General features: G+C 39.5%; 1 protein-coding gene across 1 annotated transcript in view; it reads left to right on the forward strand.

Moving 5' to 3' along the window:
- SORCS3 (sortilin related VPS10 domain containing receptor 3) overlaps positions 1–26,393 on the forward strand; it is a 642,617-nt gene that overhangs the window by 398,310 nt on the left and 217,914 nt on the right. The window contains exon 5 of the mRNA XM_055424699.2: positions 12,456–12,529. Coding sequence (XP_055280674.2) covers positions 12,456–12,529 — 74 coding nt within the window. The remainder of the gene's footprint in view (positions 1–12,455; positions 12,530–26,393) is intronic.

A 26,393-nucleotide genomic window follows, 5' to 3' on the forward strand; every position in this document is an offset into this window, starting at 1 on the left:
AGAGATGTTACTTTGCTGACAAAGGTCTGTCTAGTCAAAGATATGGTTTTTCCAGTAGTCATGTATGGATGTGAGAGTTGGACTATAAAGAAAGCTGAGTGTAGAAGAATTGATGCTTTTGAACTGTGGTGCTGGAGAAGACTCTTGAGAGTCCCTTGGACTGCAAGGAGATTAAACCAATCAATCCTAAAGGAAATCAGTCCTGAATATTCATTGGAAGGACTGATGCTAAAGCTGAAACTCCAGTACTTTGGTCACCTGATGAGAAGAACTGACTCATTGGAAAATATCAATGAGCTGGGAAAGATTGAAGGCAAGAGGAGAAGGGGATGACAGAGGATGAAATGGTTGGATGGCATCACTGACTCAATGGGCATGAGTTTGAGCAAGCTCTGGGAGTTAGTGATAGACAGGGAAGCCTGGCGTGCTGCAGTCCATGGGGTTGCAAAGAGTTGGACACGACTGAGTGACTAAACTGAACTGAAAAGATAGCCTTAAGAGTGTCAAGGGTTTCAATAAAAATGTGAAAAATCTTCTTGGATAAGCAAAGAAATTTCCTTAGTGCCTTAAGTGCCAGCAAAATGAGCCTGCGTCTAAAGAATACAAGTAATGGTCCTGTTTTTCTTATACCTCCTCTCACATATTCACACAACAGACTTGAGGGCATTTGAGTTCTTGATCTCCACTAGAATGTAAGATTCCTGACAGCAGAGACTTTTTGTCTTTTTGGTTCATTGATGTACCTTAAACCCATGGAACAGGGCTGGCTCTTAATAGGTATTTGATCAATATTTGTTAACTGAAGAAATGGATGATGTAAACCGTTTGAGAGAGAGAAAATCTTTGTGGCTCGAAGTCTTCAAAAAGTGAAGAAAAATGTTGCCATCTCCAATAGAAAGGCATAACTAGGTGACTGTCTCTCTCTCTCTTTTTTAATAAATACCTCTATGGTGTAGATGCCTTGTACCTCCCAAGGGCAAAGGAAAATGGTTGCGGAGGACAAAAGTTCTTGTCTCTGTCCCCAGAGCTTAAAGGGACATTAGGTGGAATTATCCCCTCCAAAGGATTTCTTTGGAGAATATCTGAAGGAGGAACCAGGGCACATCTTGGAAAGTGCTATCTCTTGCTATGAGATCCTGGTTTCTCTCCTGTCTACTGCAATTATTGCCACAACCCAGGGGGGTTTTCCTGTAGCCCTTTGTAGCCCAGTTAAACCCTCCCACTTGCTCTGTGGTTACCAAGGAAATAGTTACAGAGAACTTATTTTGAGCAGAAACCAGTCTCATTTTATTAGAAAGATCAGGCTGTCATGACCACAATTCAACAGAATGCTATATAAACTATATGGGGTTTGAAGAAAAAAGTCAGAACAGTTACATAGTAAGTTTGAGTTTGCCTAGACTAGAGCTTCTGTGTAAATGTATTCCAAAGTATCCTTCCCTCTACATGGAAGATCTGCTGGCTCTAGGGAATCTGGCTGGAATACCAAAAGCTGCTATAAAATGTGTGTTTTGTTGCTTCTTCTGATTATGTCTGGTTACTGCCATATGGTCATTATGAATTCAAATATATTCTTAGAAAATACCCTTAAGGGTGTGGTAAAGATACACAGGACAGAGAAATATAGGCAAATGAGACTTTGGCTTTCAACCACAAATTAAACAATCTGGACCCAAACAAGACTTCTGACCTTACAACTAAATACCTAGTAGTGGAGACAAGAAAACAACAGAGAAATGTAACATAATCTGTCATTATTACCCCTAGTATCAGGTGTAAGAGGCTGTTATGATAAAGTATCACAAACTGGATGCGCTGGGGCAACAGAAGTCCACTGTACTGCCATTCTGGAGACGAGAAGTCCAAAATAAAGTTGGTAGCAGGATCATGGACCCTCTAAAACCTATAGAAGAATCTTTGATTCTCCTTATCTTTCGGTAATTCACCAGAGGTTTTTGGCATCCCTTGGCTTGTAGATACAGCACTAAAACTCTCTCTCTTTACGTGGTCTTCTCTCTGGGCATCTTCCCATGTCTTCCCTCTGTGTCCAGATTTCTCCTTATGAGAATACCAGTCATGCTGGATTAAGGCCCATCCAGCCTGACCTCATTTTAACTTGATTATATCTGCAAAGACCTTATTTCCATACAAGGTCACATTTTGAGATACTGAGGGTGAGAACTTTGGCAAACCATTTCGGGGGAGGAGGAAGATGGGGCATAATTCAACCCATAACCTCCTATCACAATCATATTATTCTTTGAACTTAAGCTTTCTGTATACAACATGTTGTTCTTCCTGGGGAACATTCCTTAACATTGCTTAAATTGCCTTTTTAGTTCTTCAGCTATCAGATGCTTTTCCCTGGCAGGGTGATGTAATTAGGAAACGAATAGCTGAATCAATAAGGAAAAGAGCGTGCTCTTTCATATTTTCCAGCTGTGCTGATGATTCATGTAGGTCGCTGTGTGTGTTGCTACTGAATATGTGCTTGTTAAGAGAGATGAGACCATGTCATATAGCGAAAGAAGGGAGAGAAGAGGATCTGGATTGTTCTTTCGTAAAAGTCAGGAATGACATCATGGCAGGAAGGGGACATCATAAAGCAAGATATGGAGAACACAGGCTCATGTGTAACTTTGTGTAAACAAGAATGTTTTAAATATGTTTTCTGTTTGGAGAATACATTTTATTTTAATGTTGCATGAAACACTTTGGGTTGAAGCCACGCATGGCTATATAAACACTAATACGTTGCCTGTCCTAGGAAGGATTCACCACTATCTGTGATGATCTCTCTGAAATACCACATTATGGAAAATCCCATATTGCTCTGTCTAATTCCAGTTCCCTAATGGAAAGATTGTAATTTTAATTCTTGGCCTTTTGAAAAATTGACAAATATATACATTATATATAGAAAATTATTATAAAAAAGGAATAGAAGAAAGCATAAGTTTATTACTATTGAAATATAATATGTATCTATTTTAAAGAAATTTAAAAATGATGGGAAGCTTTCAAAAGTATGGAAATTACCCATCATTCCACAATTCAGAGATAACCACTCCTAATATTTTAGCATAATCTCTTCAAATACATTTCAAGGTATACAATATTTTAAATATAATTAGCATCAATATTTGCATGCTTTGTAACATATTTTTAAATAATATGTTAAGAGTATTTTTATATTACTAAAAAATCTTTTAGCACTATCTATTGAATGATTGCCTATGTACTTCGTCTCTCAGTGTTAGAGCTTTTATTCTTTAAATTACTAAAGTAATAGATGTTTGAAATAATTTTTAAAAATCCTGGTAGCCAAAAGAAGACAATAACAATTGCTTCCAATCTTACCATTGCAGAGATAATTAGTATTAATATTATGACATATAATTCATAGCAGTGTAATTGTCTGAATTTCTGTCTTTTACTGTCCATGGTATTATTAACCTTTCCAATCCCAGAATTTAGTTTAGTGCTTAAAGCATAGTAGTTGTTTGAAACACTTTTAGTGAATGAATGAACTAATGAATGAATTGGACAGGCTGCAAAGATCCAGCTTGTGGGAGAATTAAATTCATTTCAGACTCAGCAACTTACTGTAGATGGCGAGACAAGGTAGATAACCCAAGGCCCTTAATGAATAGGAGCCTACTGTTTCTGTTCATTCAAATCAGCCTTGAGACAGAGAATTCAATTTAATTTTTCTCCCGTCAGTCAAACCGAAGAGCTGAAAAAGCAAAACCAGAGACAGGGGAGGCAGGAAGTGGAATAGGCTTAGATGAGATTGGCAGCTGAGCTCTTGCTCTTTCTGTTGGGAAGAGGATGGGATGCGAGGAGTCATGCTTCTCCCAAGGGTATGGCCTAGCAGAAGCTGTGGAGGGTTGCATTATGCCATGTGCAGGGTCCCCTGTGATGTAAGGGTTGATGATTTCCTGGGGAATTAAGACTCCAGTGGCATCAGCGTGACCTTCAAGGTCTCTCCTATTTTTAATTGAGAAACACCTGTCTTAAGTTTGAGCAATGCCATGAGAAAGAGGTGATCCCATTTCTTAAAACCCTTCATGAAATACTTGGTCCTTGCAATAAATTATGTAAGTGTATTCTACCCAATGGGATGGTGTGGTCCTCACAAACTCTCTCCTTCCACCCAAACACCTCTCCAATGTAAAGATTAGATCTGATTAGATATGATAGACGAGTGGCTTAAGAATTATGGAAGGAGGTGTGTAACATTGTACAGTAGGTGATGATCAAAACCATCCCCAAGAAAAAGAGACACAAAAAGGCAAAATGGTTTTCTGAGGAGGCCTTACAAATAGCTGAGAAAAGAAGAGAGGCAAAAGGCAAAGGAGAAAAGAAAAGATATACCCATCTGAATGCAGAGTTCTGAAGAATAAAAAGCAAAGCCTTCCTAAGTGCACAATGCAAAGAAAAGGAGGAAAACAATAGAATGGGAAAGACTAATCTCTTCAAGAAAATTAGAGATACTGTGGGAACATTTCATGCAAAGATGGGCACGATAAAAGACAGAAGCAGTATGGACCTAACAGAAGCAGACGATTTTAAGAAGAGGTGGCAACAATACACAGAAGAACTATACAAAAAAGATCTTCATGACCCAGATAACCATGATGGTGTGGTCACTCACCTAGAGTCAGACATCTTGGAATGTGAAGACAAGTGGGCCTTAGGAAGCATCACTATGAACAAAGCTAGTGGAGGTGACAGAATTCTGGTTGAGCTATTTCAAATCCTAAAAGATGATGCTGTGCAAGTGCTGTACTCAGTATGCTAGCAAATTAGGAAAATTTAGTGGTGGCCTTCCCAAAGAAAGGCAATGTCAAAGAATGTTCAAACTACCACACAATTGCACTCATTTCACACGTTAGCAAAATAATGCTCAAAATTCTCCAAGCTAGGCTTCAATAGTGCATGAACCAAGAACTCCCAGATGTTCAAGCTGGATTTAGAAAAGGCAGAGGAACCAGAGACCAAATTGCCAACATCTGTTGGATCATAGAAAAAGCAAGAGAATTCCAGAGAAACATCTACTTTTTCTTCATTGACTAAAATAAAGCCTTTGACTGTGTGGATCACAACAAACTGGAAAATTCTGAAAGAGATGGGAATACCAGACTACCTTTCCTGCCTCCTGAGAAACCTGTATGCTGGTCAAGAAGCAGTAGTTAGAACCAGACATGGAACAATGGACTGGTTCCAAATTGGGAGAAGAGTATGTGAAGCCTGTATGTTGTCACCCTGCTTATTTAACTTATATGCAGACTACATCATGCAAAAGGCTGGACTGGATGAATCACAAGCTGGAAACAAGATTGCCAGGAGAAATATCAATAACCTCAGATAGGCAGATGATACCACCTTTATGGCAGAAAGCAAAGAGGAACTAAAGAGTCTCTTCATGAAGGTGAGAGAGGAGAGTGAAAAGTAGGCTTAAAATTCAACATTCAAAAACTAAGATCATGGCATCCAGTCCCATCACTTCATGGCAAATAGATGGGGAAACAATGGAAACAGTGAGAGACTTTATATTTGGGGCTCCAAAATCACTGCAGATGGTGACTGCAGCCATGAAATTAAAAGACACTTGCTACTTGGAAGAAAAGCTATAACAAACCTAGCTGCTGTTGCTGCTGCTAAGTCGCATCAGTTGTGTCCAACTCTATGCGACCCCATAGATGGCAGCTCACCAGGGATGTCTGGGATTCTCCAGACAAGAACACTGGAGTGGGTTGCCATTTCCTTCTCCAATGCATGAAAGTGAAAAGTTAAAGTGAAGTCACTCAGTCGTGTCTGACTGTTAGTGACCCCCATGGACTGCAGCCCACCAGGCTCCTCCATCCATGGGATTTTCCAGGCAAGAGTACTGGAGTCGGGTGCCATTGCCTTCTCCATAACAAACCTAGACAGCATATTAAAAAGCAGAGATATTACTTTGCCAACAAAGGGGCTTTGACTATAGTTAAAGCTATGGTTTTCCCAGTAGTCATGTATGGATGAGAGAGCTGGACAATAAAAGAGCGAAATTCCAAAGAATTAATGTTTTTGAACTGTGGAGTTGGAGAAGAGTCTTGAGAGTCCCTTGGACTGCAAAGAGATCAAACCAGTCAATCTTAAAGGAAGTCAGTCCTGAATAGTTATTGGAAAGACTGATGCTGAAGCTGAAACTCCAGTACTTTGGCCACATGACATGAAGAACTGACTCATTGAGAAAGACCTTGATGCTAGGAAAGATTGAAGGCAGGAGGAGAAAGGGACAACAAGGATGAGATGGTTGGATGGCATCACTGACTCTCTGGACCCAAGTTTGAGTAAGTTCTGGGAGATGGTGAAGGACAGGGAAACCTGGCGTGCTGCAGTCCCTGGGCGAGCAAAGAATTGAATACAACTGAGCGACTGAACCACCACAAAGGTAAAGATAGATATAGACAAATGGATGAATAGGGAGACAGACAGACAGCTTCCATCTGCTTTTCGCTAGCAACTGTCATCATGTCCCTTCTTTCTCTTAAAAGCTCCCCAGAACCCAGCTCAAGACCTTCACCTTATTGACACCTTTCTTCTTGGTGTCTCACCCGGGAAAATCTTGATCTAACATACCTCTTTTCCATATCACCTATTGCCAAAGGCCTAGCTCAAAGTACATTTCTCCATGAAGCCTCACTGTTCCATTTTTACTCCAATGTATCTTTCCGATCTCTCATTTTCTAGTGTGTTGTTAGGCTTTGCCCCATTTTCCTCTTTGACGTGGTTCAGTTCAGTTCAGTCACTCAGTTGTGTCCAACTCTTTGTAACCCCATGGACTGCAGCACCCAGGTTTCTCTGTTCATCACCAACTCCTAGAGCCTACTCAAATTCATGTCCATCAAGTCAGTGGTTCCATACAACCATCTCATCCTCTGTAGTCCCCTTCTCTTGCCTTCAATCTTTCCCAGTATCAGGGTCTTTTCAAATGAGTCAGTTCTTCACATCATGTGGCCAAAGTATTGGAGTTTCATCTTCAGCATCAGTCCTTCCAAGACTATTCAAGACTGATTTCCTTTAGGATGGACTGGCTTGATCACCTTGCAGTCCAAGGAACTTTCAAGAGTCTTCTCTAATACCACAGTTCAAAATCATCAATTCTTTGGCACTCAGCTTTCTTTATGGTCCATCTCTCACATCTGTACATGACTACTGGAAAAACCATGGTTTTGACTAGAAGGACCATTGTTGGCAAAGTAATGTCTCTGCCTTGTAATATGCTAGGTTGGTCATAGCTTTTCTTCCAAGGAGCAAGCATCTTTTAATTTCATGGCTACAGTCACTATCTGCAGTGATTTTGGAGATTAAAAAAAAAAGTCTGTCACTGTTTCCATTGTTTCCCCATCTTTGCCATGAATGATGTAATCAGATGCCATAATCTTAATTTTCTGAATGTTGAGTTTTAAGCCAACTCTTTCACTTTCATCAAGAGGCTCTTTAGTTCTACGTTTTCTGCCATAAAGGTGGTGCCATCTGTGTATCTGAGGTCACTGATATTTCTCCCAGCAATCTTGACTCCAGCTTGTGTTTCATCCAACCCAGCATTTTGCATGAGGGAGTTTGCATATAAATTAAATAAGCAGGGTGACAATATACTGCCTTGATGTACTCCTTTCCTGATTTGGAACCAGTCTGTTGTTCCATGTCCGGTTCTAACTGTTGCTTCTTGACCTGCACACAGATTTCTCAGGAGACTGGTAAAGTGGTCAAGTATTCCCATGCCTTGAAGAATTTTCCAGGGCTTCCCTGGTGGCTCAGAGGTTAACACGTCTGCCTCCAATGCGGGAGACCCGGGTTCGATCCCTGGGTCGGGAAGATCCCCTGGAGAAGGAAACGGAAACCCACTCCAGTATTCTTGCCTGGAGAATCCCATGGATGGAGAAGCCTGGTAGGCTACAGTCCACGGGGTCGCAAAGAGTCGGACACGACTGAGCGACTGAACAGAACAGAACAGAAGAATTTTCCACAGTTTGTTGTGATCCACACAGTCAGTATGCTTTGGCATAGTCAATAAAGCAGGAGTAGATGATTTTCTCGAACTCTCTTGCTTTTTTGACGATCCAGTGCAATTTGATCTCTGGTTCCTCTGCCTTTCCTAAATCCAGCTTGAACATTTGTTAGTTCACAGTTCCCCTAGTGTTGAAGCCTGGCTTAGAGAATTTTGAGCATTATTTTGCTAGTGTGTGAATGCGTGTGATTGTGCGGTAATTTGAACATTTTTTGGCATTGTTTTTCTTAGGGATTGGAATGAAAACTGACATTTTCTAGTCCTGTGGCCACTGCTGAGTTTTCCAAATATGCTGGCATATTGAGTGCAGCACTTGCACAGCATCATCTTTTAGGATTTGAAATAGCTCAACTGGAATTCTATCACCTCCACTAGCATTGTTCCTAGTGATACTTCCTAAGACCCACTTGACTTCACATTTCAAGATGTCTGGCTCTAAGTGAATGATCACACCATCATGGTTATCTGGGTCATGAAGATCTTTTTTGTATAGTTCTTCTGTGTACTCTTGCTACCTCTTCTTAATATCTTTTGCTTCTGTTAGGTCCATACCATTTCTGTCCTTTATTGTGCCCATCTTTGCATGAAATGTTTCATTGGTATCTCTCATTTTCTTGAAGAGATCTCTAGTCTTTCCCATTCTATTGTTTTCATTTATTTCTTTGCATTGATCACTGAGGAAGCCTTTCTTATCTTTCTGTGATATTCTTTGGAACTCTTGATTCAAATGGGCTTATCTTTCTTTTTCTCCTTTGCCTTTCATTTGTCTTTTTTTCTCAGGTATTTATAAGACCTCCTCAGACAATCATTTTGCTTTTTTGTATTTCTTTTTCTTGGGGATGGTGTTGATCAATGCCTTCTGTATAACGTCATGAACCTCCATCCATAGTTCTTCAGGCAATGTGTCTATCAGATCTAATTTCTTGAATCTATTTCTCACTTCCACTGTATAATCATAAGGGATTTGATTTAGGTCATACCTGAATGGTCTAGTGGTTTTCCTTACTTTCTTCAATTTAAGTCTGAATTTAGCTATGAGGAGTTCATGATCTGAGTCACAGTCAGCTCCCCATCTTGTTTTTGCTGACTGTATAGAGCTTCTCCATCTTTGACCACAAAGAATATAATCAATCTGATTTCGGTATTGTCCATCTGGTGATGTCCATGTGTAGAGTTGTCTATTTTGTTGTAGGAAGTGGGTGTTTACTGTGACCAGTGCGTTCTCTTGGCAAAATTCTGTAGCCTTTGCCCTTCTTCATTTTGTATTCCAAGGCCAAATTTGCCTGTTATTTCAGGTATCTCTTGAGTTCCTACTTTTGCATTTTATTCCCCTATAATGAAGAGAACATCTTTTTTGGGTGTTGGTTCTGGAAGCTCTTATAGGTCTTCATAGAACCATTCAGCTTCAGCTTCTTCTTTGACATGGTGGAACTGTATAGTTATTTGAGGGCCAGATGTGGTTATCATTTTAGCTTCCTGAATAATTAAGTGTGGTTGAGTGCTCTTTAATTTATGGTGTAGAGCTATTGTTGTTTTTCAGCTACTCTTTATGACTGAACTCTTTGTGACTCTTTGTTACCCCATGGACTATAGTATGCCAGGCCTCTGTGTACCTCACCATCTTCTGAAGTTTTCCCAAGTTCATGTCCATTGCATCATTTTATTCACTACATTGGTGAATGAAGAAAGAGACTCAGAGCAGTGGGACAATAGTTTTGCCCATTTTTCCACATGCAGAGTTGGACACATATAGTATTTGGTACTTCCTGGGTTGGGAAGATCCCCTGGAGAAGGGAGTGGCTTACCCACTCCAGCATTCTGGCCTGGAGAATTCTATAGTCCATGGAGTCACAGAGAGTTGGACATGACTGAGCAACTTTCACTTTCACAGAGTGAAAGCCCCGTTTGTATAAAAGCCATGAGAGCTGGTGGAGTTGGTATGGTATAGTATTAAACCTGGAATCAGCTCAATCAGCTTGGATATCCTGGCTTTCCATATTGTTGCTGCAGTCCCTTTGTAGAAGTGAGTTTCAGTGTCTTCAGTATCTATCAGTGTCTTCAGGTTATATGTATATATATAACATCAAACAAATATATCTGTTAATTACTAGACTAAAAGGAGACTTCAAAAATGTAGTTCATGGTAACAGTGTTCAATGAATATTTGCTGAATGAAACTGAAATGGGACCAGGCTTCTCCAGGTCCCTCAAAACTTTTTTTGAGATTACCAGAAGTTCCTGCTGCTGCTGCTAAGTCACTTCAGTCGTGTCCGACTCTGTGTGACCCCATAGACGGAAGCCCACCAGGCTCCCCCGTCCCTGGGATACTCCACGCAAGAACACTGGAGTGGGTTGCCATTTCCTTCTCCAATGTGTGAAAGTGAAAAGGGAAAGTGAAGTCGCTCAGTCGTGTCCGACCCTTAGCGACCCCATGGACTGCAGCCTACCAGGCTCCTCCATCCATGGGATTTTCTAGGCAAGAGTACTGGAGTGGCTTGCCATTGCCTTCTCCACCAGAAGTTCCTACAAAAGTTAATTCTGTTTGCACTGTGAGATTATGGGCTCACAATTTACAGGTGGAAACGTTATTGGGCGTGGTATACTGGTGAGTACTGTGGGTCAGCAGCTACCTGTGATTACATGTATGACCTTCACCTGACCCCATTCCCGTAAACTTGAAGGCCACCTACTTCTGCCTTATCCAGTTTCCCCACTTGTAGATGTTTGTGGAAAAGTGTAAACATGATGGAATTCTCAGTATAATTTAGACATTGTGATTCCATGGAAGGAGATGTGAGCTAGGGCCTCCAAAAACCTAAATCCTATTAATAGTTTGTTTGACCAAAATGTAATTTCTCTAGGACTGTCTCATTAACTGTGAAACAGGTTTGTGTGTTCTTTGGTTATATACCAGGCATTGTGTAACTACAAAGGTGAATAAGGCATGATCACTGCCCCTCTATTGACTCTCCATCTAGAGAGGGTAGAGCTCACCAGTAATGACTGAGTGTGAAAAGCTTCTTGGAGGCAGATAGTATGTACAGTGGTGGCACTGTGAGGAAGTGGTTAACTGTGTCTGAGTGGATCAGAGAATGTTTGAGAGCAGGGTTTTCCATTAGTAATAACCGTCTTGCCTTTCCCTTCCATGTCCTCGTAAGGCTAAAAGGGATGTGAAAGAGCAACACTGTCAGACATTAATAATAATAATATATAAATAATAATAAACATCATTATTATTCCATTATCAGTCACATTCAGATATTATACTTTTAGGTATTCAATTAAAAATAAACCCCACGCTCCTGGTGAGTCTCTTACAGGGATGTTGAGTTTTCCTTTTTGTGTTATAAAGGATCAAACTCTGCATTCATAAAATAAGAGAATGTGCAATCTGAGTCATTTGGCCTTGCAGAGGGATTTTTTTTTTTTTTTAATTCCAAAGTCCTGGGGCTCTTCTGTTGTTGCTATTGTTTTTTCTCATTCCATGAGTTGATACCTGTCTTCACCTACCTGTTTAATTACTGATTTAGGTGATAGATATTTAGTGAACACTTTATGTGTATTCAGGAAGTATAAATACAACTAAATAATACAGTCAAGTCTGAAAGACGTGCTATATTTTACCCATGATAAGTGCTCAGTGGAAACAAATGATGAATGCAGTAAATTGAGAAGAATAGTGAGTGGGCTAAAGGTCAGAAAAAGCTTTGTGGAGGAAGCCACACTTGCACTGGCCCTGCAGCACTCTGAGGCACGAGAGTGGTCTTATCCTTGCCATCTTACAAAGACATGAAAGTGTGAATGAGCCTGACATCTTGAGGCATTGAAAGGTCCATTTCATTTAGGAAAGATTGATAAAGTAAGAGATAAAGCTGAAAATACAATATTTTGCATGTAATATTGGCTCAGGTATCAGCTGATGAGCATTTTTACCCATGTGTCTTATTTTTCCTATGAGCACAGAATCTACCTCTTTCTTATCTTCTTATCCGTCAGAGTGCCTTTCATGTAAGAGTTGTTCAGTAAATATTTTTAAAATTAGTGTTGCTGAATTATTTTAGATATAGCTAAAGACTTCATAGAATTTGAAGAAAATAGGAAGATATAATTTTACTAAAGGTTTTACCTCTAAAAGTGAGACATGGGTGAGATCAGAAATAGTTTACACTCAGCTCAAAAGCCTCAGTTGATTGGGTATATATTGAGCTAGAAGACCCCATGATAAGCATGGCACAGTCATGTTCATAATGTTTTTATCTGGATAGGATGGATGCCTACTTAAGTTTGTTAGACACTCTGGTGGGTTGGAATGTTCATCTCCAGAAGGATGGCGCTTATGTTTCTGTTAAACAGTGTCCCTTGACGCTTATGCTCTGCTCACTTCCTTGTTTTGCAGCTCTACAGCTCCATGGACTTTGGGAGACGGTGGCAACTCATGCATGAACGCATCACACCCAACAGGTTTTACTGGTAAGCCCCATCCACAGTCTCACTACTCTCTTGGATAGGAATCAGGCAACATGGCACTCTGGCAATTCCTGGACACCTTCAGCACTTGAGGTCATTGTGTGTCCTAACCCTTTGCTACTCAGTTTGGTTCATGGACTGGAAGCATCAGCATCACTTGGGGAGTTTTAGAAATACAGAATCTCGGGGCCCATTGAAACTTATTAAGCAGAACTCTGCATATAGCATAATCCCTGGTGATTTTATGTGCACATTGAAGTGAGAAGCACTGGGCTAGAGAGCTCCATGTGAAGGTCATGACTGGGTGCTCTTAGCTATGTATTAATCTCCCCTCTTTAGTAAAAAGTAGATATTTTATGAACCTATTCTAAAAAGCAAGCATTTCTTAAAATGTACTATGAAGAACACTAGTTTCATGCAGTGTTTCTCCTTCCAAAGGCGTTTCTACGGTCACATAATTTTAGGTAACAGTTATCCAACTCTGCCCTTGTGGAGACTCAAGATTCACATTGGGATATTAGAGCCTTTAGAGAAATGCAGAGTAAAGAAAGCTGCCAAACATGAAGTCACTGATTCCCAAACTCACTTTACTCTAGAATCCCTTTCTCATGTCATACCTGATTTAGAACAACTTCTGTGCAGCACATTTTGACAAGTTTTTCAAGGAGTGAATAAGCTTAAGCTGGAAAATTAGCCCTTTAACTGGTATTTTTTATACATGAATTCTATTGTTAATTTGGTTGTAGCAGAGTAAACTTGGTTTGGTATAATGTTTATTTTTACTCTTCCTAGCTATATGAAATACTTCTAACATGTATCATGCTTTCATTTCTGCAGAAGCAATGGCCAAATATATCTAGGAATGTATGTAGGAAGCATATACCAAAGTGTATAATATGCTTAATTATGTGCTTAATTAGAAACAGAAACAAAATTAACAGTACTTAAAAGTAATACCTATTCCATGTCTCATTTTAAATACCTTAGTTCAGCTCCCTTAAAGAGTCATGAGATGACCCTTCATGCTTTCCACAAGGTGGGGATGGTGTGTGTGTGGGGCCAGTGCAGGGGGATGTACATATATGCTTCTTTGAACATAGATATATATACAACCATGCCAGCATCTTTGGAAGCAACATTTCACCCTATCCCCTCTGCACCTACAGAACTATGTTCAGAATTCAAATGATGATTGCTGAAGCACACTGTGAAAATCAACTATGTCTTATTGTGTACAAAGTACTTGGAGAAAAAAGGGAATTGGTAGTACTGCTTTTACCTCAATGCCTGGACTATTCCCAGTCATTTTTCCCTTTGCAGACCAATTATTATTTGTTCTGTAACTACTATTTCAATTATTTTTGGGTCTGTATTTATAATTATATTAAGATTTTTTCAATAGACTGAGATAGAAAAAGGAAATATTTGTTTTTCTGATGTGCTAGTTCTTGCCTGGAGAATCCCAGGGACGGGGGAGCCTGGTGGGCTGCCGTCTATGGGGTTGCACAGAGTCAGACATGACTGAAGTGATTTAGCAGCAGCAGCAGCAGCAGTTATATAATTACTGTCTTTTGCTCAGCTGAGATGGACCAGTTTCTCAGTGTACCATCACTCAAAAAGAAAGTGAAAGTTGCTCAGTCATGTCTGACTCTTTGCAACCCCATGGAATAATGCATGGAATTCTCCAGACCAGAATACTATAGTGGGTAGCTGTTTCCTTCTTCCAGGGATCTTCCCAACCCAGGGATCGAACCTAGGTCTCCCACATTGCAGGTGGATTCTTTACAAGCTGAGCCACCAGGGAAGCCCAACCATCATTCAAAAGTCCCTCAAACAAACAAACAAAACAAAGCCCTCTGCTATTTCTGGAACAAATTCTTGAGATGGTAAGGCAGTTAGCTGACTAGGAAGTCAAGTTGATGAAGAAGGGAAGTACAGTAGACTGGATAAGCCTTGTCATCGTTCCTGAAGGAAATTAAGTAGATGAAGAGCAGCATTTTCCTATTTGCAGAGGGCAAGAAGGGAATGTTCCAACTTCTGTCTGCCTTCCCCTTCCTTTATAGAGCAAAAAGAATAAATCCCCAGATCCTGATAATTATGTTTCATTTCTTTTCCACCCTGTGCTTCTTTCATATATGCCCCCATGGGGAAATATAAAAGTTAGTGCCTGTGCTGGCTAGCCAAGTAGTAGTTGAAAATTCCATTTTTGTAATTATCACTTCTCTGTTTCTGATATATAATTGCCACGATTATTCTTTTAGGTGTCACTGGAGTTGTAGAGGAAGAGTTCATTTTACATAGACCATTTTTTCCCCCAGTGATAGAATCATGATTGTGGAAAGCTCTTGTGCTGAAAAGACTTGGCTTGTATGAGTTAGGAGTGGAAATATCGACTCGATACTTTCTTGAGGTAAGACAAAGTGTGCATTTGTCAGGGTATAGAACACAGCTTTGGTTAAGACAGAGCCTCTCGGGGCTCTGGTCTCTGCATCCATATAAATGGGGACAGTATTCTTCCTGTCAACTTCATATAGTTATTGAAAAGACAAGATATCATCCTTTCAGAATTGGACTCTTGGCAATTTTATTTCTCTGTTTCAGATTTATAATTTGTAAGTTATATCTTTAAGTACTATATTTATTAGTAGTTCTGAATTTATTCAGTTGCTCAGTTGTGTCTAACCCTTTGCTACCCCATGGACTGCAGCACGCTAGGCTTCCCTCCTATCCTTCACCATTTCCCAGAGCTTGTTCAAACTCATGTCCATTGAGTTGGTGATGCCATCCAACCATCTCGTCCTCTGTCATCCCCTTCTCTTCCTGCCTTCTATCTTTCCAAGCAACGGGTTCTGAAGACCATAACACGTAAGTGGTTTGTCATTTTTTCTGGGATCCAGAAGATCCCATGCCCGGTGAGACTTTTACTCTGGACATCTAGTAACAATTGAATGGGTCCAAGAAGCCACATATCAACCTAACTTTATTGCCCTCACTCTTTCTTGAGTCTTGATTTTTCTGATGTTATAAAAGCAAGGCAGATAAACAGCCAAAAGCCTTAAAACTGCTTCTTTTTTGAGGGATGATGCAGAGTCAAGTGGTATTGAGGCTGATAGGGACACATGGAGGGAAGGGCAGTCATGCCAAAATTAAGAAATTGAAGTAAAAGACTTATCTTGCAGTATGTAGACAAATAGAGTAAACATGCAACCCAAACAGAATATTGTCCAAATATTGTTGTCTGTAATTTGGAGATTTTCAAACTCCTAGGGATAGATCCTTCATGAATGCTAGGTTTCTTCTCCCATACTGCCTTCAGTTGGTGGAAAGCGGCAACCTAGAGGGGACCTGTGGGGAAGAACACTGTGATATAGAAATGCTTTCTGCCAAGGGTGCAGAAGAATCAACCATCTACGATGATGATCAGTGTAATGGCTGTGAAAATGCATCAAAAACTGTAAGGGGTATCACGATTATTCATTTCCTCCTTGGTGCCCTACAGTGCCTATGAGTTAGACAGGGCATGGGCCATAATTTTCCCATGGGCCATAATATTAGCATTAATAATAAAAGATTCATTAGAGGTAAAATTTTCTTTATGAAATCCAGATGTTCTAATGCCATCAAGAGAGGTCACCTAGGAATCTTGCACTATGGGGTGACCCCACCATCATGCCCTGAGAATCAGACTGACATGCAAACTCTTTTATGTGTGACTCTTTCACTCATTTGATATGTGGTTAACAGGCAGATTACTAGCCCTGTCTTATGCTCCTATTAATCACCCCAGTTGCTTTAGCAATTTTAGTTTGCAGGAGAACACAGGAGTAGCTAAGTATCCTACTGAAATCTGTCTCTAGTCTCTGCTTGGGCAGGGGTATCACAGGGAAAAGTGGTTTTTGGTTTAACAGCCTACTGAGCTGCAAATGAATAGTACCTCCACTCTTCCATTGGGAAATGTTTAACAGGCAGGCACATTCTGCAGTGGGAAGATCGTTTTCATTGCACATCCAATTTGAATACTTGTTATGGTTCACAGCTTTACCTCGGTGGCCCCTCAGTCTCCCTAGGTGTTCACCCTCCTCTGGCTTCTTTTTCAATGAGGGGCCAGGCATCCTAGGCCTTGCTGAGTTCTCTGTGTAACTGGGCTGGCCTCTAAGTGCCTCTGATCCCGCTTTGTTTGTGTAGTATCATGAGCAAGAGAAAGAATGTCTCCTATGTATCTTTCTTACTGACTTCCCCTTAATTGTTCTCTCCTGAAAGACCAGGGTCCCTTTGTTTTTCCTTGATGTCACTGCAGGAGAATGTTCTGATAAAGTAATATACCCAAAGGTGCCAGGAACTTAAGTTCTTACCCCTTTTCTGGGGTCTTTGGGCTGTGAAATGGACTGGTCTTTAGAGTAGAAGAAAAAAGAAAGCCCTATACACCTGGGGCAGATTCATGTCAATGTATGGCAAAACCAATACAATAATGTAAAGTAATTAGCCTCCAATTAAAATAAATTAAAAAAAAGACCTAAGGCAGCCAAATAAATAAATATTTTTAAAAATTAAAAAAAAAAAAAAAAGAAGTCAACAGGTGTGGAACAAGCTCTAGGTGAGCCCACTTCAGGGCACTTAAGGAGAGAGGGTTCCTAATGGATGGCTCTTTGGAGCTGTGACAGTGCCTGGCTGCAGGCTGAAAAGTGGCTGGCATTCAGGGGCAGTCAGGATGGGCTTCACATCTCTGCTGTCCTTTGATTTAGTTTGGCTTACTCATTGTAGATTTCTAATGGTGGTTGTGCCAGCAGCTTCCATTTTCTTCTTTCAGAAAGGTCATTAGGGAGGGTAGGAAAAATGTAAAAGCAAAACATGTCTCATCTGGTGTGTCGAGTTAGAATGTCCTAGGAATATACCTTTTAAAGAAGAAAGCAAGGGTATGGACTAAGAACTCCTTTCATAACAATATTTCCTTTCCAATCTTCCGTTGTTCTTGTTTTTTCCAGTCTCTTTGTATGCATATGCTGTTTTATACATAGCTTAAACATTTTGCACATGAATTTGTATAATCTGCCTTCTCCCCTTTTAATGTTCTATTATAACAATTTTATGATATTATAAAATCTTTACAATCATTATTTTAATTGTCTATGCAACACTTCATTATGTAAAGAGACCTACTTTATAACTGTTTTTATTGAACATTGGAAATTTTCATATTTTTCATTGTCATAAATAATAGTTTAATATTTTATGCATATTTCCTTAATATATAGGATTTTTACCTTGGACAAGTATCCTTGGTAGCCTGAATAAAAACTTGTGTTTTTTCCCAGTCTCAACAGAGTGTCACATTCAAATGAAATGACCAAAATTCAACACTGAAGCATTTTAGGGAAATAAAGTTTTTTATTGAATGTTTTCTTAAAAGAGTTGCAAAGAAGCATCACATCACACAGCACACAGTGAGTCTTTCTAAAACTTCCTTTGTCCATATCTAACAGTCCAAGATCCTGATCATCATGGTAGTTACTGTCTCATCTTTTCCTTCTCTTTCCCCGGGCTCTAAAACTATTCTCAGTCACAGAGGTTCACTGTCCACAGCATGGCCCCTTCCGAGAATACCTTGTACCCCATACACCTTCCTCCCCAGGTATCATCAGCTTCTCTTATATAGAAAAGCTCATCTCACCATCTGTCACTCTCACCCTTCCCTCCAGGAAATCAATCTTTGCTGCACAGCCCTTAGAAAATGTAGGAGGGGGAGCTGGTGATTGTTAGAGTCTAATAACTTTGGTTTAATCACTGCTGCTGCTGCTGCTAAGTCACTTCAGTTGTGTCCGACTCTGTGTGACCCCGTAGATGGAAGCCCACCAGGCTCCCCCGTCCCTGGGATTCTCCAGGCAAGAACACTGGAGTGGGTTGCCATTTCCTTCTCCAATGTGTGAAAGTGAAAAGTGAAAGTGAAGTCGCTCAGTCTTGTCTGACTCGTAGCGACCCCATGGACTGCAGCCTACCAGGCTCCTCCATCCATGGGATTTTCTAGGCAAGAGTACTGGAGTGGCTTGCCATTGCCTTCTCCGGGTTTAATCACTACTAAAAGAATAATTACATCAAAATATATACATTTTGAGTATCTTTAATACCTTTCTTTAAAAATGTCAATTGCGTGCTATTGTGTGTTCTCACCTAAAACATATGCAAGTATGAGTCTACTTATAATTAACATATATTTTATTGTCATTTCAATAGGCATTTTATTTATTTATTTATTTTAATTTTGATTTTTATTGGAGGCTAATTATTTTACCATATTATATTGGTTGGTTTTGTCATACATTGACATGAATCCGCCCCGGGTGTACATGAGTTCCCCCTCCCGAACCCCCCTCCCACCTCCCTCCTCCCCTTATCCTCCCTCTGGGTCATCCCTGCATACCAGCCCCGAGCATCCTGTAACATGCATCGACCCTGAACTGGCGATTCATTTCACATATGATAATATAACTGCCATATGATCCAGCAATCGCACTCCTGGGCATACACACCGAGGAAACCAGAATTGAAAGAGACACATGTACTCCAGTGTTCGTCACAGCACTGTTTATAATAGCCAGGACATGGAAGCAACCTAGATGTCCATCTGCAGACGAATGGATAAGAAAGCTTTGGTACATATACACAATGGAGTATTACTCAGTATTAAAAAGAATGTATTTGAACCAGTTCTAATGAGGTGTATGAAACTAGAGCCTATTATACAGAGTGAAGTAAGCCAGAAAGAAAAACACCAATACAGTATACTAACACATATATATGGAATTTAGAAAGATGGAAATGATAACCCTGTATACGAGACAGCAAAAGAGACACAGGTGTATAGAACAGTCTTTGGGACTCTGTGGGAGAGGGTGAGGGTGGGATGGTTTGGGAGAATGGCATTGAAACATGTATATAATATTGACTTCATTCTTGGGGCAGGCAGCTTCCAGATGGTCCCCAGTGCCGTCTGTCTTCTGGGAACCTTCTCATTGAGTTTGGGCTCCTTTTAGTGACTTGAGTCTAGTGACTAGAATGCGGCACAAGTGAAAAGATAACACTTCAGAGATTCATCCACAAAATTTTTGTCTTAGGGACCTTCTTGTGATTGTTTTGTGAGCTGCCCTATGGAGAGGACCATGTGATAAGGAACTGAGGGAGGCTGCAGTCAGTAGTCAGTGAGGAAGTGGGACTGAATCCTGCCAACAATCTTGTGAGTGAGCTGGGAGGCGGGTCCTTCTCCAGTCAAGCCTTCAGGGGAGACTGCAGCTCTGGCCGGCACATCAAGCCTGTGAGAGACCTTGAGACAGAGGCACCCAGCTGAGTCATGCCCAGATTCCTGACACATAGGGACTGTGAGACAATTTTTTTTTAATTGTCTGAACTTGTTTCATTATATTCTATTTTATTCTGTTTTACATTCTGATGGCATGATTTTGCTTTCTGAGTATACTCTTTGATGCCTGTGTGCGTATGTGTGAGGGTGAGCCCAGTGTGCACATTCCCATTCAGAGAAGTGCTAATCTCACTTACAAAAATCCCATTTATCTCAGTCCTAGACTTACCTATGGAGAAGGCAATGGCACCCCACTCCAGTACTCTTGCCTGGAAAATCCCATGGATGGAGGAGCCTAGTGGGCTATAGTCCATGGGGTCGCGAAGAGTCGGACATGACTGAACATTCACTTTCACTTTTCACATTCATGCATTGGAGAAGAAAATAGCAACCCACTCCAGTGTTCTTGCCTGGAGAATCCCAGGGACGGGGGAGCCTGGTGGGCTGCCGTCTATGGGATTGCACAGAGTCGGACACGACTGAAGCGACCTAGCAGCAGCAGCAGCAGACTTACCTAGCTCAGCCTAGTAGTGGCTGTGAGAGTGGAATTCCGACATAGAGCAGAGAAGCAGGAGGTGAAAATGGGACATGATTACCTTGAGATAATGTGGCTAGTGAACCCTCTTACACCTTTAGTTCAATTTAAACTCTGAGATCTCACCTGTTCTGGAAAGTGTTCTGTGTTTTGCTGCAAGGATAAGCTCCTAAACTATGGTTCCTGAGGAACTGCATGGCGAGTCATCCTTTGTTAATACATTACCCATGACAGAAGGAGAGTTAAGGGGTAGGCAGAATGGCCTGAGATTGCTTCCTGGAAAATCAAGGTCTTTTCAAACAAAGTTACCATTATGGGAGGAATTTTTGAAGCTGCCTGTACAATTTTGCAAACACAGTCATTTGCAATCTCGAATAATGGGATTTAGGCATCGACCTGATAGAATCAGATTTAGAGGCCCTTTGCAAACCAGGGTACGCCACAAATAATATTTAATTCAACTTTCCCTTACATTTTTTAAATGGTGCAGCAATTTAAAAATGCATTACATTCAGAATAATACATGCAAGGTCAGAAGGGGAGATATGAAAGCTCAGCTCGCAAGGAGAAATCAGTTTCTGCTTTGCTGATGGGGCCACCCATATGCTGTATGTCTGGTTGCATTTTGGCCTTGGAAGAGCTATCTTAATGCTGAGAGCAAATGCAGTACTTGAAAGCTATTCATGGTTGTCAGCCAGTACACTGAGGAAAACAGAAAGCTCACCTCTTCAGGTGAAATCAAGACCTGTTGGAATCAGGTAATAATTATCCTAAGCACAGATGGGTTCTATGAAGGAGGGTAAACAAGGAGATGTAGGTAGTTATAGACTTAATAAACTCTTTGCTGTGAAGAGAAGGTGTCATATTTGACCCTGCCTTGGGAACTCTGAAAAGATTTGTGTGTCAAGCAGAGAAGTCATAAACTGAATTAGGTAATGCATCCACTTACCTAATCCAGTCTAAGAAAAATTCTAAGATACAAATGGGAAACATAATTTCTTCTTTTCCCAGCTTCTTGGATGGTTTCTCTGGAATTAGAGACACATGGCTTCCAAATGCTTCTTCCACCCCATGACTATGCAGAAAACACGAGAAATGGTTCTTCAGCTCAGAGACAGGGGGATCTCACTGATAAAATTTCAGAGGGTATGAAATGTGATTGTTCTCACAATGGGTGAGATCTCAGAGGTTACTGTCCTTTGAGGAGAGGCCAGGAGAGACCTACATGGAGTAAAGCACTTAGACTGCTCTAATCTTCCTGAAACGCAAATTGTCCATTTAGAGCTTCTTCTCCCTATATGAAGATGTGGGGACAGTGGACCACTGATAGTAATGAGCTGTGTTTAGTGGCCTTGCCTAGGGAATCTGAGAATTGAAGGGTCAAGGAGAGGTCTAGAGAGAGAAGATTCTAGAAAAGGATATTGAGCTGAGCAGCCCAAGGAGAAAGCATCCAACTGAAGGGTTGGCGGTTGTTTAATATGCAGGTTGGAGACAGTGTTATAGGCAGGAGGAATCACCCTTTTCCTCACTGAGGAAATCTAAACTTGCTCTGTTTCTGGTTGGGTTAAGGGTGTGTATTAACCTGAGGCTACCATAACAAACTGCCATAGAACTGGGTGGCTTCAACAGTAGACGTGTATTTTCTCCTACTTCTGGGGGCTGGGAGGAGATCAGGGTGCCAGCATGGTTTCTGGAGAGAGCTCTCTTTCTGGTTTGTTGACTTCTACCTTCTTGCTGTGTCCTTTCGTGCTATTTCCTTTTATAAGGACACTAATGCCATGATGAGGATTCTACCCTCATGACTTCCATCTAACCCTAATTACCTCCCAAAGGTCTTCTCTCCAGATAGCAATGCCTAGCATTGCCTTAGGATCTGCCTGCAATGCAGGAGACCCGGGTTTGATCCCTGGGTCAGGAGGATACCCTGGAGAAGGGAATGGCACCCACTCCAGTATTCTTGCCTGGAAAATCCCATGGACAGAGGAGCCTGATGGGCTATAGTCCATGGGGTCACAAAGAGTCGGAAACGACAGAGCAACTAACACTTTCACTTTTACTTTAGAGGTTAAAGCTTTAACATGTGAATGAGGATGAGTTGGGGGTGGGGAACACAGTTCAGTTCACAGCTTGATAAAGCAGGGAAGACATTGAGAAGAAATGCAAAATTTCCAGAGAACTTCTCACCAAGAAGAATCCTGGAGCAGAAGTGCCGCAGGCTTGTAGGAATAGATGGGAAGGCAATACTGAAAGTACAAAAACAATTTTTAAAAGATACAAACACAATATACTACTTTTTTTCTGATTGAAGCATCAACACAAGCTTATTGTAGACATTCAAGAAAGTGCAGGAAAATAAAAAGAAAATAATTACTTCTAATTTCACTGCCCAGAAGACATCACTTAAAAAAAAATCAAGTACTTTTTCATAGACTTTTCCCTTATTATAATGTAGTATAATTTTCAATATACTTAAGTTTGTTTGGCAATTGAAATCATGCTGTTTATGAAATTTTGTATCTTATTAAAACATACTTGAACATTTTCCTGTACCATTCTGTACTCTCTCTAAACATAATTTAAATTTTGTATTACTTGAGTTGTATTTTAATTGGTGGCTATATAGTAATTTAATCACTCTACTATTATTTTACATTGTTCTTGCTTCTAAACATTTACTATTAAGGAAGTTACTGGAATGTTATTTTGAAAGCCTTTAAGTAATTATCTTTCCAAGGTTGGTTTATTATGATTTTTAAGGATAGACTACCAAAACAATATATATAAATATTAGCTTGCCAAATTGTTCTCTGGAAAGTTTATACCAATTTCCATTCGAACTAGTGAAATGCCATTTCAACATCTCATAAAAATTTAATTTAAAAAAGTAATCTAATTTAATATGCAAAAATGGATTTCCCTTGTTTTAATTTGCATTTCTTATCAGACTGGTGAGCTTAGACAAGTTTTCGTATATTTATTAGCCATTGTATTTCTTTTATGTGACCATCTGTTTTTGCTTCTTCTTTATTATGAGTTTTTTATATAGTCTCTCATTTTGTTTCAATGTTGTCTCTAGTTCTTTGTATTTTAATTGGCTTATGATGTCAAACATGCTTTTTAAAAAATTGCTCAAATCTTTTTATTTTTTCTGTTATATCTCCTATTACTTTATGTTTAGATTACACCCTCAACTGTGATCATGTAAATATTAGCTGAAGTTTTCTGATTTGCAGTGCTCCTTTATTAAACAGTATATTTAATACATATATATTATACATTAGATTATATATATTAAAAGACTGTATTCTCCTATATTATGCTTCAGAAATCTCATACTGATAATTGTCTATTTCATCGTGTGACTGTATTATAATTTAATCATAATTATTTTATCCATATTTTTAGAATTTAGATGGGTTATTTAGATGGATAGATATTTTTAGAATTTGTAGGATTTAAATTTTTTTTTTAAGTAATTAAAATCTGCTGAACATCTTTCTTCTTAATTCTGTGCCCATATTTTTGACTACTTCCTCTGATGGTTTCCTGTGGGAGAAACTCTGATCAGAAGTTAGGGACCACTGAGGTTGGTAACATTTGTCAACAGCCTTTATCCTGCTGGATTGGTCAGTCCTCTGTGCCCTGAGCCAGACCAGACTGTGTTTAATGATTGTTTGTAACACAACATAGTGCCTAACTGGGCAAGTCTCCTCTCTTGCAAAACATAGCAAAACATAAAACAAAAATAGAACCTTTTCTTCTTTTCCCAAATATTCTTGGGCTTATTTTATTCATCTGTCAATCCAAATAAATTTAGAATCACTTTGTCATGTTTCAAAATATCCTGCTTCTCCCACCACCATAAAGCAGCTATTTAGATTATTGGTTAGAAATGTGGCAAAGCTATAAATTCATTTGGCAAGAACTGAATGTTTTTCAATATCCATTTTTCATTTTTGGCCATGATTTGTCTCTCCTTTTATATTACTTCTTTGTTCCTCAGTAAAAGTTGTGTAGTTTTCTTTATATCAGTCTTACATATTTCTAGTTAATATTATTTCTAGGAATTTTCACTTTTGGTATTATTATAAGTAAGTATATTTTGTATATAACATCTTTATTCAGATTGGCATGACTGAATTGGGTAACCAATTCAGTTAGAGGTGTATATATAACTTGTATACATATAAGAAGTGTATCTATAATCTATAACCAACAGAGGTATATCTATAATTTGCCTACATGCATATATAGTTGTTGCCCTAAGATTCTTTATATTATAAAGAAAATGCATTTAAGATTTTTAAGTGATGAAGAGTGTGTGATATGACTACAGATTCATTCCTCTGGGAGTTTAGGAATTTAAATAGGAGAACTTTGCCCTTAATAGCTGTATGAGATTGGGCAATGGTACTTAATCAGCTGGCGTCCTTTCTGACTGGTGGGGCATCAATATACCCTGCCATTGCCTCCTGGCTAAATGTCAGTCTTTTTAGCTTGGAACATCGTAAGTGCTCAATAAATATTAGATAGAAAATTAATAATAAAACAACTTATGAGAAGATAATTGGAAGAAATGACCATCCTCATTAATTTAGTGACAGATAATACTTAGCATCTCTTTGAAACTGAGCAAAGTTGAGTGCAACTGCATATCTTATTTTTCTTCTATGTTCAAATCCCATTCATTACCTAATAGTCAGTGTTCATATTTCTGATCTGTTTTTCCAGCTATCAGGATATGTCTTATTATTATACTTGTTAAAGATATTTTTAGAGAAAAATATTTCTAGCTTGATGTTAATAAAATTCATAAAACCATAAACTAAAGATTGTATTGTATCTTATCCTGTGTACTTTTACAGATGTGATGCAAATGTTGAGACATGTCCGTGCAGATTGTGAATGGAACATGGCTAGAAATGGGAAACACCAATAGAATATGAATAAGAAATGTCATGATTTCTCAGAAGTTGAAGGGCCCAGGTTAGCCTGGTATACCAAGTGAAGGTTTCTTAGAGGAAATGGGATTAATGAACCTTGAAGAAGTGGGTTTACTTGGCAAGTAAGTAAGGGAGACAGGTTTTCTTGCAAAGGGAAGCTGATTAGAAAAAAGCTGAAGTCACGGGATGTTTGGAGAGCAGTTAGTATATCTGCTGAAATAGCGTTTCTCAACCTCAGCATTTTTGCCATTTTGGTATGAATAATTATCCTGTGCATTGTGAGAAGTTTAGCTGGATCCTTGGTCTTTATTCCATAAATGCTTACAGTATCCCTCTAGTTGTGAAAAACAGAAATATCTCTAATATTCTGATAGTGCCAAATGTTCTCTGAGGGGCATCCTCACCCCTGATTAGGAGTCACTGTGCTAGGAAGATAGGATTTGTGTTGAGGGGCAGTGAGAAATGAACTGGACATATAGACTAGATTCAGACTGTGAAGGGCTTCAAATACTAGGTAAGTGATTTAGACATGTCTCTCTGGCTAATGGAGGGAATTCATCTTTTGTGCAGGGAAATGACATGATATTCATATTTTATGAAGATTTATTAACATTAGGCACTTTCCTTGCGATGCTTAAGTGCATTCTGAACAGCTCTCTGTCAATAGATAAGCTACTGATTTTTCTCAAGACAGATGCTGCTCCTCTAACATATCTTGATCCCAAGTTTCCTTCTCCAGTGGAAAAAGTATGGAATTGTGGACTTTTAAAAATATAAACCTAGTATATATTCTTAAATAATTCATTTCTGTTTATACTTTAATCGATACAACAGCATTATAAATTTTTATTGAACTAATGATGCAGTCATTTAACACACGTTTTATTCTTCTAATTTTTTTTTAGGTAATTAATTTATTTTTTATTGGAGGCAAATTATTTTACAATATTATATTGGTTGGTTTTGCCATACATTGATATGAATTTGCCCCGGGTTTACATAAATTCCCCCTCCTGAACCCCCCTCCCACCTCCCTCC

The sequence above is a fragment of the Moschus berezovskii genome, chromosome 12, assembly GCF_049115385.1.
Source record: "Moschus berezovskii isolate FMDL1 chromosome 12, NW_MosBer_1.0, whole genome shotgun sequence".
NCBI lineage: Eukaryota > Metazoa > Chordata > Mammalia > Artiodactyla > Moschidae > Moschus > Moschus berezovskii.